Source organism: Polyodon spathula, chromosome 7 (assembly GCF_017654505.1).
Source record: "Polyodon spathula isolate WHYD16114869_AA chromosome 7, ASM1765450v1, whole genome shotgun sequence".
Lineage (NCBI taxonomy): Eukaryota > Metazoa > Chordata > Actinopteri > Acipenseriformes > Polyodontidae > Polyodon > Polyodon spathula.
Window position 1 is genome coordinate 20,400,939 of NC_054540.1, and position 14,343 is coordinate 20,415,281.

The 14,343-nt window shown below is 36.9% G+C and overlaps 1 protein-coding gene across 1 annotated transcript in view; it reads left to right on the forward strand.

The window, feature by feature from the left end:
- Positions 1-14,343, forward strand: part of LOC121318329 (proton myo-inositol cotransporter-like) — a 65,654-nt gene that overhangs the window by 44,332 nt on the left and 6,979 nt on the right. Inside the window, exons 4-6 of the mRNA XM_041254858.1 lie at positions 10,575-10,738; positions 12,741-12,861; positions 13,464-13,589. Coding sequence (XP_041110792.1) covers positions 10,575-10,738; positions 12,741-12,861; positions 13,464-13,589 — 411 coding nt within the window. The remainder of the gene's footprint in view (positions 1-10,574; positions 10,739-12,740; positions 12,862-13,463; positions 13,590-14,343) is intronic.

Consider the following 14,343-nt stretch of genomic DNA (forward strand, 5'->3'; position numbering starts at 1 on the left):
AGTCACAATACCAGAAGTCATCGCCTTAATACAGTAAGCGATGTGTCAGTCATGGATTGGAGGATACGTGATTGCACAAGCTATCGAAGGGGGTGTGATTATGGTATTTCAGGGGATGTGATGAAGCAGTCTGTTCCTTTGTTATGGTCACTGCAAGGACCTGTAAAGGAGACAGGGTGTAAATGTACCGTGAGTGTTTCGTGTTTTGTTTGCTTGTTGTTCTAACTGTTGTTAATTGTCATTGTTAGACGGCTAACACTAACCGGGAGCCATCGCTACAAGCCAGCACCAAACCCGGACTACACTGCACCATTGTTTCACGATCGTTGTCTTGCACCAAACCTGCAGGAAGAGCACTCACTGCCTGGAGAAGTGACCGTGTCTCTGTTGTGTGTTATGATTATTAGTGTCTTATTATTTCCGGACTGAAACCCTTGTTTTGCAATTTTAGTTACATAAATCAATAACAAATAAATACATTATTGAAATGATAAAGCAGAAATTTGGCCAAGAATTCCGCAGTGCACCACAGACACAGACCCATAAAGAGCTAAAGTAAATGTGTTTGAGGAGGACCTTGATGCAGTTCGTCAGTGACTGTCTTAAAGGCTGAATATAAAGATGTTAGAAAAATATCTAAAACAGGAATTTTAATACTCCTTTTCATTTCCTGTTGTAGGCAATCTTTATCTCGCTATCTGGAAGCGTATTCAAGCCTGCACATTTCAAGGGTTTCTCTGATATATTTTTGCAATATTTTTATTTTACATGGCAGCAAACAAGGCGACAAAGAGGCCGTGGGCTAATAAACACATACAATAGATCACAGGCCTTTTTCATTGCTTTACTGCTCATTTTGTTATAGTTTTTGTTGATAGTACAGTAAAGGAACTTGGACAGTTCCTTAAATCTTACATTGTTAGACAGTTTGACTCAGTGAGTTTGTGGGGTAAGATAGCCCAAAACAACACATTTATGTAATTCATATTATTCTAAATCTATTCAGTTAGCTACGGATGCTCTATAGTGGACCTCATTGCCTTGAATCTGTTGTTAGTCTGGATATGTCTCAATGTCTGATTTCAGCTTGTGGGAGTTATGAAAGGCGCATATATTTGCTAGAGCACTGTTAAAACTCTTCATGCATGTCAAGCAAGAGCACCATGAATTCCCAGCAGTCCTGCAGAGAGATATAATGCAAAACCTTACATCTGCTTGAAAGATGAACATCCTTATAAGGCACTCGTTCTTGAATAAGAATACAAATGTTTTAGTTCCAGTTGCCAGTGTTTACACGGCAACCCCGTGGTTCCATCTTCACCTCATTTTAGATGGTGCTGTAATTGTAGATTGACAGTTGAAGGAAAACACTCGCATCCATCAATAAGAAGAGACAAAGGCATCAGATTTAATTTAGAGATCAAAGCAGCACATTGAAACCAGTTAAGACAGTAGCATGAAGTTCCCCTAATCAAGACAATTATTACTTTTCCTGGTAATTTCTGATTTCCAAAGTTACTGTAGAAGGTGGTAATTATTACATATTATCAGAAGCAGGCATATTAGTGGTAATATTTAGCAGCTTGGTTTATTGTAATGAAATATAAATCACTATGTACTGTACAGCTTGACAGTTTAGCTTGCTGGAAGTGCTGGTGGATTAATTTGCTGCACTCAAGATGTTTTTTTTATAGGATAGGGTTTTTTAAAGACATTATTAAGTGAGGATAGCATGTTCTGTACTCTCTTGTTGAAGTTAAAATTATCATTTGGTAAACTGATTTGTAAAGTTTAAAGCAATTCAAGATTGGATTGATTCTTAAGTTATTTACATGGCGATAAACTGATTAACTGAGCGTTTCTCCAAAAAACCAAAAAAAACCCAGCATTTTTCTGAAGGACTAAACATGGCGTCTTGTTAACTGTAACAAACCTTAATCAGTCAAGCATCTGACTTATTTAATTCAGTTTGACTGAAACATGAACTGAAAAAGAATTGGCTTTAAATCAGCGAAATAAGATAAATCCAAGAAATCAAATATAAACCTTGATGAAACCTGCAGCTTAAATTTTGACTCGGAAAAAAGAATCAAAACTACAGATGCCAAAATAATAATAATAAAAAATAATAACTGGTGTGGAAAGGGTCTTTGAGTGTAGACAAGTAAGAAATGTTCCCTGACATTAGAAATGTAGCTTTGCTATCATACTTACCGATGAGCTATCTGAAGCTGGGTGCTTTGGTCAATCCAAACCTGTGAAGCAGTGGTATGAAGGGCTCTTGTCCATGATGAGTCATTTAATAAACCGAGTGAGGGAAACGCTTTCTGGTAGATAAACAGTTTGTAAACACATTGCTCAGTCACCCTAATCTCACCATTTGCGGTGTGTATGTTTCTTTCCACTCTGTATCATTTCAGTATTAATATTAGTATCCATAAACTCTCTTACTGGCTGTTCTAGAGCGCAGATCTATCACTAATTTTCCCCCAGTTTTACAGTGAGGATCTCATTATTTTTTGTGAAATCTCAAAGCTCACCAGGTTGTGTTCTGTGTCTGTGTGCCTCAGAATTCAGATTGCCTCATTAGTGAAATAGGTCAATTCTCTTGGGGGAAGTGCTCTAGACTTACGCTGTGTCTTTGTTCTGTTGTTTTTGGTAGAAACAGGAAAAACTTGCTTCATTCAAATAGGCATTCTATCATGTCATTCTTTTTTAACTAATGAAGGGAAGTTGAAATGTAGATTTGGGATATGTATTTGAGGGATTCTATAGACAGTTAAGCTTCTTAATGTGATATTTCATAAGGAGCAGACAAACCTGTACTGTGAACAGTCCTTTGCTTGACAGTCACCCAAGTCATTTGTTCAATCTAGTGTTTAATAAGAAGGTAGAGATTACATTTTTACACCTTTGAAGTGTTCACTGAATTATTCAGGGATATATCTATTGGTTTCACAGGATTTATAAATCATGCTAGTGGAAATTAATGTAATACTGGATGTTCTTGCAAAATCGAGTAGGCATCTACATGCAGTATAGCAGTATACTGTCAAAACACCAATCTGAATGCCCCCAACATAGGCAGAAATTAAAAGACACATGTCCAAAAACCAGAAGCAACAGGGAAACTATCAATTTCTGGTTCAGCATTTGGAGTTGTAGCACGGCTACAGCAGACAAGCAAAGACGTCAATAAGCTTGTGAACCTTCTGTCAATATGGAGACATGTCGGCATCATAAAACCCTTTAGCAGGCTGTCAAGTGACAGTGAGAATGTCAGCCCTTTTCTTCTTCTTGCTGACTGACCAGGCTGTTCTATCCTGCTAGTGGTATCCCAAGGGCATTAAGATTCATTAGGATTCTTGGTCCTCCGTGGTTGTAACCTTTTGATGCCCTCATCTTCGACTGCTTTTAAATGACAAACATGTCTGCCTTAGGAAAAGCTAACGTCAATATTTACTATACTTATACTTACAATTCTTCACTTATTCACAATTCTGAATATGTGCAAGGACTCCCTGTTTTTTGTGTGTTCTTTGCTGTTTGAGGACTGTATAGTAAAAAGAAAAAATAGAATATTTTGATATTTGGAATAATTAGCTCCTCAAACTTAGTAAATATATGTACCCGAGAGGTGTAATATAGGAATGGGGACAGGATGAAACTGGCCATTAAGATATAGTATTCATACCAGAATGATCCTCCTCTAAATAAAACTTTACAATCATAATAAGAATTTCAGTTACATGCATCACTCATGTACAAATGTATGTTTGACAATGGACAGATGCCTATACCCACACTATCTGATATTCATTAACAAATGCCTTTGGCAAGATTCGTGAACATATAAGAAGGTATGTAAAAAATGCATGAGTGACATACAGACTGTTAGAAGATTAAAATGGCAGACTAGAGGAAGTATGCCAGAGGCACAATGTTGAGAAGAATTGCATTGTTTGACATTAAAACAGTTTAGTTTAGAAGCACAGGATTAAACTGCTGAAGATAGCACAAGTGTGCTTGCCTTTTCTACAAAAGATTGTGATGAATACAGTAATCCTCATCACAGTACTTATTCTTTTTTTTTTTTTTTCATTTCGTCGTCTCCAATTTTTTTATCCCGGTTTTCTCCCCAATTTATTGTGCCCAATTATTATCCTCGGCTCACCACTCGCCACTCAGGAGCCCACAGTGTACTTATTCTTAAACACCATGAAACTACAGATTAGCACATAAACAATTCAATTGTTTTTTTGTTTTTTTTAAAAGAAAGGTCAAACTATAAACATGCTTATAGATCATTACTGTTTTTGTTTGGTAAACTCTTCTCCCTGCTGTAACAGTACCTGGGCTGGTGCCTAGAAGTAGGGATTTTATTCTGTGTTTCCACATGAGCATTCCTAATACATTCTAGTATTGATAGATCCCCATCTTGATTTCTGTATTGTAACTCTTTCCCACCAGCCCAGTTGATTAGGTTTCAGAACTGGTAACTTAATTGGAGGCTTTAGCCTTTCTGATAAACGTGATGTTAACTTTCACCTGGTAGGAAGAAAAAACACAAAGTAAGCTTCCCCTGACATCAGAAGAAAATAACTAACGGTGTAAAGGCACCGTGGAGCATTATCATGTTTGCTTCGTACCTTCATTAATTTAGTACTTTGCTTTACTACAGGGGTAAGCAAATGGCCTTTTCAGTCCAGGTCTTTGTTCCAGTCCTGTCCTATTAAATTGAAATAATTAAACCTCTGACCAGGTCTTAAAGCACTTAATCATTTAACTACAGCTATTATAGAACGGCACTCCAGGACTAAAGATGCATTCTTATTTTTACTATTATGGTATGTGGGTGCTGCAGAAACCTTTCACTGGTGCTCTGAAAACAATGTGATTTGTAAGAACACCCATCTGAATGTTAAATGCTGTTTAGACCAATAGTTTACATATATGTTTAGATCCCATAGTTCTGATTTGTTTCTCCTTCAAAAATTGTCCCTTCATGTTAGAAGATATTTAAAAAAATTGGTGTTTTAATTTACTGTGGTAAAAAAACATAATGTCTGTTAAAACAAAAGTTCAGGTGCTTGTATAGCACATCATTAATCAAGGCTGTTGGTGTGTTTATTTATTTTTTTAAAATTTAGCCGTCTTCAATTTTTTACTCTGGTTTTCTCCCCAATTTATTGTGCCCAATTGTTATCTGTATCCTCGGCTCACTGCTCGCAACCCCCACCCCCCAGTGACACGAGGAATGGAGGCTGGAGCACACGTCCTCCGAAACGTGCTCCTGCCAATCCATCATTTTACACACTGCGGATCCACAGTGAGGCCACCAGACCTACAGCGCCAGAGGACAACAGAGATCTAGAGGCTCCACTGCAGAACCACAGGCACCCTATCGGCCACAGGGGTCGCTGATGCGAAGTGAGCCATGGATTCCCCTGCCGACCTAAGCCCTCCCCACCCGGGCAGCGCTCGACTAATTGTGCGCCACTCCCTGGGAGCTCCCGGTCACGGTCGGCTGTGACATAGCCTGGACTCAAACCTGAGATTTACAACCAAGAATCATTGTATTTCTGTAAAGAAGTAAAGAAGCTTTACTTCTGTTTAGGGTGAAGTTGGTTCCCGGTTTCAGTCTGTCCGACTGTAGCAAAGTGGTTGATTATGTTCAGGTGCATGAGTGATGCAGAGCGCAGTGACCAGACAGAGATTTGTAATCCAGTTTATAACAGTACTTTTATTATTTTTATACAGTCCAGGGCTGATGACCAAACAATGATCCCCTGCAATACAAAGCAAAGTGTAATGCATGAGGTAAATAATAACGGGTTTGCAGTCCTAAACAATAAAAACAAGTATCCCTCCCACAAAGTACAAACAATGTCACCAGTCCTGGGTGCGTGCTGTAGTGCTCATGGTGGGTGATACAGTTTAATGCGTGACAGTAGTGTAGTGCTGTTCTGGGTTTTATGCTGGCCCTTAGCGACAGCTCTGGAACGTGTTAGTGGTCTATTAATACACAAGTAACAATTATAGACAAGACAAACAAACACTCACGATAGGTTTCACAAATACTGCATGGGTCCTTCTGGGTTATTTTTCTTAACCAAAGTGAATTAACAGATTACATTGCTTCACAAGTCGGGAGGGAGATTTATCACCAAAAATCATCGTCTTTCTGTCACACCGACTATAAACTGTATTTGTTCTGGACTCACAAAAAGGTTTTGAACCAGTATTAAAGTATAGCCTCTTAATGTCACGATGCAATTTAAACTGAAGTTGTTTGACAAGTTTAATCAATCTTCTGTTTTTTTTTTTCTGTTCTTAAAACGTACTCAAGATTAAAGTACTTAAGTAAATGTCAGCTATAGGTCTAAGGAACATATTATAACCCCCAGACTTTCTTAATGCAACCGTAAGGTATTGTCAGCATTAAATGTGATGCATACACTTGACTAGAGATACACTAGGTATGGGACAAAAATCTCTAGAAAAACTGTAGGAATTCCTGTCTATAAAATAATTGGACATTTTAAATATGCATGGTTTACATTGACAACAAAGATTTGTGGCGGTATAAAGTACATTTTAAAGTCATGGACAAACACAATAGAAACCTGAAACGTGGATAGATTAACACTGCTGCCAGTTCAAAGCATAGTTTTTTGTATTACATTAGTAATTTAGCAGACGCATTTATCCAAAGAGACTAGGGGGTGAACTGTGCATCAGCTGCTGCTGCAGAGTCAATTACAATAGGAGTTCGGTTTTACATCTCATCCGAAGGATGTCCAGTAGCTGGGCAGTAGCACTGTCTAAAAGTCGCTGTCAGGTTGATCTATAGATCTGAGGTGCAGGTAAAAAAGCAAGATTGAAACAAAATCTTAAGGACAAATATCTTCAATGCACTAAAAAGTGCCTATACAACAGATTGTATTGTGTCAAACCAATGATAGCTTGCTGCAGTTTCTTTTCTGTAAAGGTGGTAACCATGGAAAAGAAATAATTATTAAGGGGACTCCACCATGTGGATACCCTTCAGTTGAGAACACATGCTTTACAAGTGCCTATTATTATGATTGATGTTTACTTGAAATGTATTTGGTACATTTAGGCTTGTAAGTGCACTTTAAAAAAAAATGAAGTTCTGTAATTTGATTTCTGCCATTATTGCAGAACTGTTTATATAGTGGGTTATTACTTCCTTGACCTGTTAACTCCTAAAGATGATTTACACACAGTAAATGCTTATTATAGATATATCTGTCCCCTGACTGCACATATTTTCTTCTGACTTGGGGGGGGGGGGTATGGTATGTTGTTTAAAATATAAAATATACTTGGATGCAGTATTATTGCTTTTCAGTTCATCATAATGAAAATATTTTAAAATAAACTGGTGAAAGCCTGGACAATTAAACAGTGTTGTTGATCAACATTAAATTACTCTACATTGCTATATAATTAAGAAGTGTTTGCACTACTTTTGATAATTCAGGCAGAATAATCTGAGGTGGGAAAGAAGCTGTGAATTTACACATCCTAGTGTGAACAGAATTGTCAGTTAGTCCAGCCCCAGATTTGGGAATAGGGAATTTGACCCATTATATCATATTTTGAAGTGTGTGAGAAGAAGCCTGTCAGATGCATTATGGTTGCAGTTATGCTTATGTTTATTTATAGATGTTTTGTTTGTTTGCTTCTCTGAACAAAACAAGGGGTGATACAGCAGGTACTTTATTTAATTCCCCCACCACCACAGAAATATATCACATTACAAACTTCAGGGCATGCCCCCTCTAATTTATATAGTTCACATTATAGGGAAAAATACTTTTTCAACACATAAACCTGATCACAAGCACAAGTTCAATCGATTCTGTGTTGGATTTCCTAAAACCTGCCTTTGGTTGAAAGTCAGCAGCAGAAACAATGCAGTTATACAGGCAATGATTCCTATGTAGTGTACATTCATTGCACCACTGTCTACTGAGGGCTACATTTGAACAGTGTAAACATTTGCTGCACAACTACATGCAAATGTAAGCATTGTAATGCCCAGAGAGGTATGGTAAAGCATATTAAAAAACATAACAATCAGTTGTAAACTATGGTAAATGCATAGTATGTCCTGTTATGTTTTTTGCATCATAAACATCTTTACAGAAAGTTGCTGCCTTTTTTACTTTTGAGAGAATATAAATGGGGGAAAAAATAGGGTCACGTTTGTGTCATCCCTGGTACATATTGTTAAATTCTTGGACAGTATGAAACAACTGCTGTGTTTTCTGCAAAAGCAATTTTTAAAGAGAGCACAACTCATTTCTTCATTTTTACAATCTCATTTGGAAGAATGGTCTGTAGGATGTGCAGAAGTTGTGACGCGTGGCATTAAGACCTTGAAGTCCTTGAGTCATTCCTAACACTACTCACATCCCCTGTCTTTCAGGTGCTTCTAAAGGCAGTTTCCTTTTTGCACTTGCATAGTTCATGCATAGCTGGATTTAGCATTACAGGATGACACACATTTTTTTTTTATGCCATACTTAGCGGGTATGTTAGGCATATTCTGCCTAAAGGGACAGTGTTCTCTGAAGGGGACAAGACTTTCATCCACTGTAAAATGAATGTGGATCTGGGTTGTAAAGCAAAGGCAACATTTTTACCCATTTATCCCACACTTCCCTGAGGGCAGATAATTTGTCTCGTCCGTGTCAGCTCGCTCTGTTATCACAGTTATCAAAGTGAATCAATCTGTCAATGAAATGTTTTCAATGACATATTGGCTGGCAGTTTAGCCCTACCATGTTTTGTATTCCACAAACTATCAATTGATTCTTGTTTGGATCTGTATACTCCAGCTAACAAAAGTAACCTAATGTATGCATGCATATTGACATGATCAAGTCCTTTCCACTTTGCACCAAGTACATGACTGCCTTCCAGGTTGGTAATTTCCAGTATTATATTTTTAATTGCTGGTGGAATGAAAAGATAAAATGTTGAGGCATAGCATCGATGTAACAGTATATCTAGTAGGCTCAGGAACCATTTTGACAACATTGGAATTTGTCTGCCTACCTTGATTCATACATGGAGATGCTGCCCGTGTTATAAAAGACCTGATCACATAATACTGTAGGAGAAACCATATGCACTGCTTTGTGTCTGCTGCTGTTATATAAAAAGTGTAGTTGTATGTATGTTTGAGGGACTATGTCCTAAACTTTGTGATGTGATCTGTTTCTGCATTGGCAGAGTAATTATAAAGAAGTAAAATACCTGCCGTTTGGCACAGTGGTATTTATGAGAGGCGTACACTTTATTTGCATGTACAGCTTTCTGTTCTTGTGTCAAGGATGACATTTTACTACCCTCATCCTCTGTGTTTGCAAAATGGGGATCCCTCATTCTGTAAATTATTTTTTATGTGTCACATTTGAAATGAGCTCTGGTAGGTGGTTAGATAAAATGAGATCTTCAGCTGGTTTCTATCAGCTTTAGAGAGTAACGTTACACAACCAGTTGGCATTTTTATAAAACAAAATTGCTCTCCCTATATAGAGGAGAACTCTGACATTTTGTGTGGTGATTGCTCTGTCAGAATCTGGTGGGGTCTTTATTAACACACAGAGCTTTTTGTACCATTGAAAAACAAACCTCGGCAGACAGTGCTTCCAGGATGAGGGTGAGGCTGATCATGAAGAGCAATCATTTCCCCAACAAGACATTCCATTAAAGAGAAGGAAGGAAACAAGCCTAAACTAGAAAAAGCAATCCAATGAATTTTATATCAGATAACATTAAAACCGATTGTGGGACACTGGACTGCTATAATAATAAAATCATGGTAAATCATGCTGGATATTGATGCAGGGATGTATAATGTTTTCCTTTATCCTACTTCAAATATAACAGCTGGCAGACATAACATGTTACTGTTGCAATGAAAATCTGGAAAATTGCCATACTATATGAGTAGATTATGGCACACTAATGAGTTCAGACACAATTAGAGCCAAAGCCAAAAACAGCTTGACCTGATGTTCACTTCACTGTGTAATGAGCACCCAGTGCAAGACCTTTGTGAGTAGTGATCTACTCTGGGGTTCAAACTGAAAATACTCATCCCTGTATTCCTCTCAGAAATGTCTAAATACCTGCCAATGTAAACACTGTGTGTCTTTTTTGTCCATGCTATCTAAACAAATGTGGTTTACCCACCTAACTGACCAAATTAACGTTATTTAGCAACTGCAGGACAAAGCATACCCTGGGACCTTTTTAGTTGTATGCTAGATACAGTATGTAGATTTTCTCTTTCTACACAGAGTTCTCAATGCAGTTATCATGCTGAGGCATACATTTGATTATGGAGGCTTTATGAGCTAATTTTGATATGTGGCATTTTAATTAACCAATTTGAGTATAGCAAATATATTGATCATATGTATGTGACTATTGTTACAATTTTCTGTTTGGTGTCTGCATTGAGTAAGAAGACTGCTCTCAGTACATACATGATATGCATACTGTATGTTCATTCTGTTTGATTTCTTTCGCAGGTACTACAGTGCTACCATCCTGCAGATGTCAGGGGTTAAAGATGATAAAATGGCAATCTGGCTAGCAGCAGTGACAGCCTTCACAAACTTCACTTTCACTCTGCTTGGTGTTTGGTTGGTGGAAAAAGTGGGCCGCAGAAAGCTGTCCCTTGGCAGTATAGCAGGTATAAGCTATTTAAAAATAATTTTTAAAAAGTTTCATGTCAAAGAAATATGTGTTTATTACTTTAAATGAATGTAAAGCATGTAATACCTTAAAAGGGAACCATCTTAATAGACCCCTGGTCCTTGTACTGTCTCCGTATTTGTTGGAGGTCAGTGTACAGCAGTGGTAGGCAATTCTGGTCTGGAGGGCCGGTGTCCCTTCTAGTTTTTGTTCCGACTGTATCCTAACTTACTTAATTGGACCAATTAAGTACTTATTAGAAGCTTAATTGGTCCAATTAATTAATTTAGGGTACAGTTGGAACAAAAACCAGGAGGGACACGGCCCTCCAGGACTGGAATTGCCCACCCCTGGATAACAGTATATTCGAATTTATGGTAATAGATGGCTTGGATTCTATATACTGTTACTGTTAGAGAATATTAAAAAATGTAGTAAGGCAGAACATGTAAGTAAAAAAATAAATAAAAAAAACACGACAGTATGTTAATCTAGACCAGTGCTTCCCAACCCTGGTCCTGGAGGACCACCTACCTGCTGGTTTTTGTTCCAGCGAGCTCTCGATTACTTAATTGAACCCTTAATTTAAGTAATAATTTGTTTAAATTGAACTTTTTAAATCATGTAACTTATAACAAGTTGGAGAATTCAAGTTCCTTATACAATGTTATGCTTAACTTGGAACCCCAGCCATTTAAAATAATTAAAAGGCTCTGATTAGGCAAATTATTAGTTCAATTAAGTAACTGCAAGCTCGGTTGGAACAAAAACCAGCAGGGTAGGGGGTCCTCCAGGACCAGGGTTGGGAAGCACTGATCTAGACGAAATCTAATTAAGAGCCTTCGATCTCAATCCGAGGGGTCTCTGATGTTTTCTGCACTAGCTGGTTGACAGGCACAAAAGTAAGAGCCTTCGACCACTGTCCGTGTTTTTTTATACTGGCATGAGATACTACGGATTATATAATATATGATGATGATATATATAATATATAATATATAATATAATGATATATATATATAATAATATAGATATATATAGAAGAGTTATTATATATATAGATAGTGTGTGTGTATGTGGTGGTTATGTCTCTTTCTCTAGACTTAAGACTACGTGTTGCGCTAGACGAAATCTAATTAAGAGAATTCTGATGCACAACATGTGCAACGGAATACAAATATATTTGATGCAATATTTATTTTGTCATTTATTAATATAATAATAATAATAATAATAATAATAATAATAATAATAATAATAATAATAATAATAATAATACACTCCTTTGAAAGGATAATGTGGTCACAGGCCAAACAGGTTCCTCTGTATGGTATTCTGAAAGATATAATAATAGATGGACCACTTATGATACCTGGCAATGTGTGCAGGGACATTGCCCTTAAACTGAGAAGTCATGATGAGTTCACTGGTTTAGCTTAAAGTTTCTTTCTGAAACTGGTTACACTGGGCCTTGAAGAGCAGGTTAATTATTCTAGATTACTGCTGTGCAAATGACCATGGAAGCTATAGAGCATGCCTTGTAATACTGTCATCTAGAGGACGTGATCACCGCCACAACAATAACCCTGTGAAAATGCATTTGTACTCCACGACCAAGTAGCAAAGGAACTAACAAAGCAGTATTGTATTAAATCCCCATTGTACAGCATTCAAATGCTTGTATTATATGGAAGGTTAAGTTTATGGTTATTTTTTAAAATTGTGTACTTTTATCTTTGTTTTGTTCAATACATTTCATCATCAATAACCCAGCAGTCCCACTTGTATGGCATTTATCAATATTGTAATACAGCATGTATAGGCTACCATCTAGAGAATCATCCCTGCCATATAAATGCAGTATCATATTATATATGTTAATTGTCAGATACAATATTTATCCATTTGGTGTCATTTAGGTGGAAAACAACGCAGTTTACGCAGTCATGTCCAACATATGCATTAAAAAAAGAATCCTTGTTTTCTGGTTTGTCTTCCAGGTACAGCTCTGAGCCTGTTTGTTCTGGCCGTTGGGTTTTTGGTGTCTGCCCAACGCTCTCCACCCATCACCCTCCATCCAGCAGACCCCTCAACTCTCAATAACACCTGTACAATATATGGGTAGGAATTACAATCTAGCTTTCTCTAGATCAGCTGCACACAGCCCATTTAAAGTGATGGAAACAACGTTCGGATTTGTTATTTTGAGTATCTCCATTAGAATTAGATTTACCGTAACTACAGATGTGCATAGGTGATACAATGGGCTGCATTACAAACCTCTTGACTCTGGATAGTAAGCAGCACAGAAAGTGTTACTAACCAGACATAAACAGCTGAAGTATTATTGGCTTTGGTTCATTTAGGTGTTTGTTGTAAGTTATTTGTTTTTTGTTTTGGAATTACAGTTCCAAAAAACAAAGCCACGTTCAGTTTTTTTTTTTTTTTTCCCTTTCAGAAATTCTGCTAATACAATTTGAAATCAAAAAAGCTTTACAGTTTTGCCCGCTCTGTATATTTATTAAATGCAAGTACTGTTGCTGTAATGTACTGAAATAGTTCTTAATGGGTGCCACTTACATTGATGTAAAACCAAAGCCAAAAATGCCTGTCTACTTGAGTTTATTGTATTACCATACATAATAAATACACTCCGATACAATATTCTACTCATTTGAAGCTGTCTTGTATTGAGTTTTAAACTGTAATATTTTGGTACTCAGATTCTGCAATGACTGTATGCTGAATCCAAACTGTGGGTTCTGTTACCGGCTGAATGGTTCCTCTGTAGTTGACTCTTCCTGTGATCAAGTCAATAAGGCATCTACAGGAGAAGCCGCCTGGGGCAGGTATGAAACAAACCAAGCAGCTGTGCGATTAAATCCATTGACGGTCTTTTAAAGATTGACTTCTATTTAAACATTCATACAACTCTGCACATCTTAGTTTGAAAAGTAGGTAGCTAAGGTATAAATGAACAGTATCGTGTTTGAGTACTCTGCAGTCAAACCTGATTTTAAATGTCTGTAGTGGTCATCCTATATATTGGATATAATTCAATTGGTTTCTGATTGACTTCTGTTTATGTTATTGGGTATTTTAGTACTGTAGTTAGTTTTTTAGTCCCTGTTAAGCATGCAGAATACCATAGTTATGGATAATTTATTTATCTTCTTGTTCTATACATATATGCATAAATTCTGTAATAAAGCAAATGTTTGTAACTGTTGACCAAGCAATATGAAGCAGCAAAATGCCATACTGTATGTTTGTGTTCTTTTCAAATGAACACACTATAGTCTATATTTAGCCATGTCTTTAGAATGAAATGCAATTTCTGGAATTTTTTTTTAAAGAAAAATACTGTTAAAACTCTAAACGTTAATCACTGTAAAATAGCATATGCATTTTTTATTTATTTATTTTTACTTGGAAATGGAACACATTGTCTAAATCCCTATAATACAGTATATCACCCTACTGCCCATATTTCATTTTTATGTCAAACTTGCATTAGTATAATTTCAGCTTGTGAACCAACATTGTATTATAATACATAGTTTATTATTAGATTTTGTAAGTAATCATTTGCAGTGGAATATG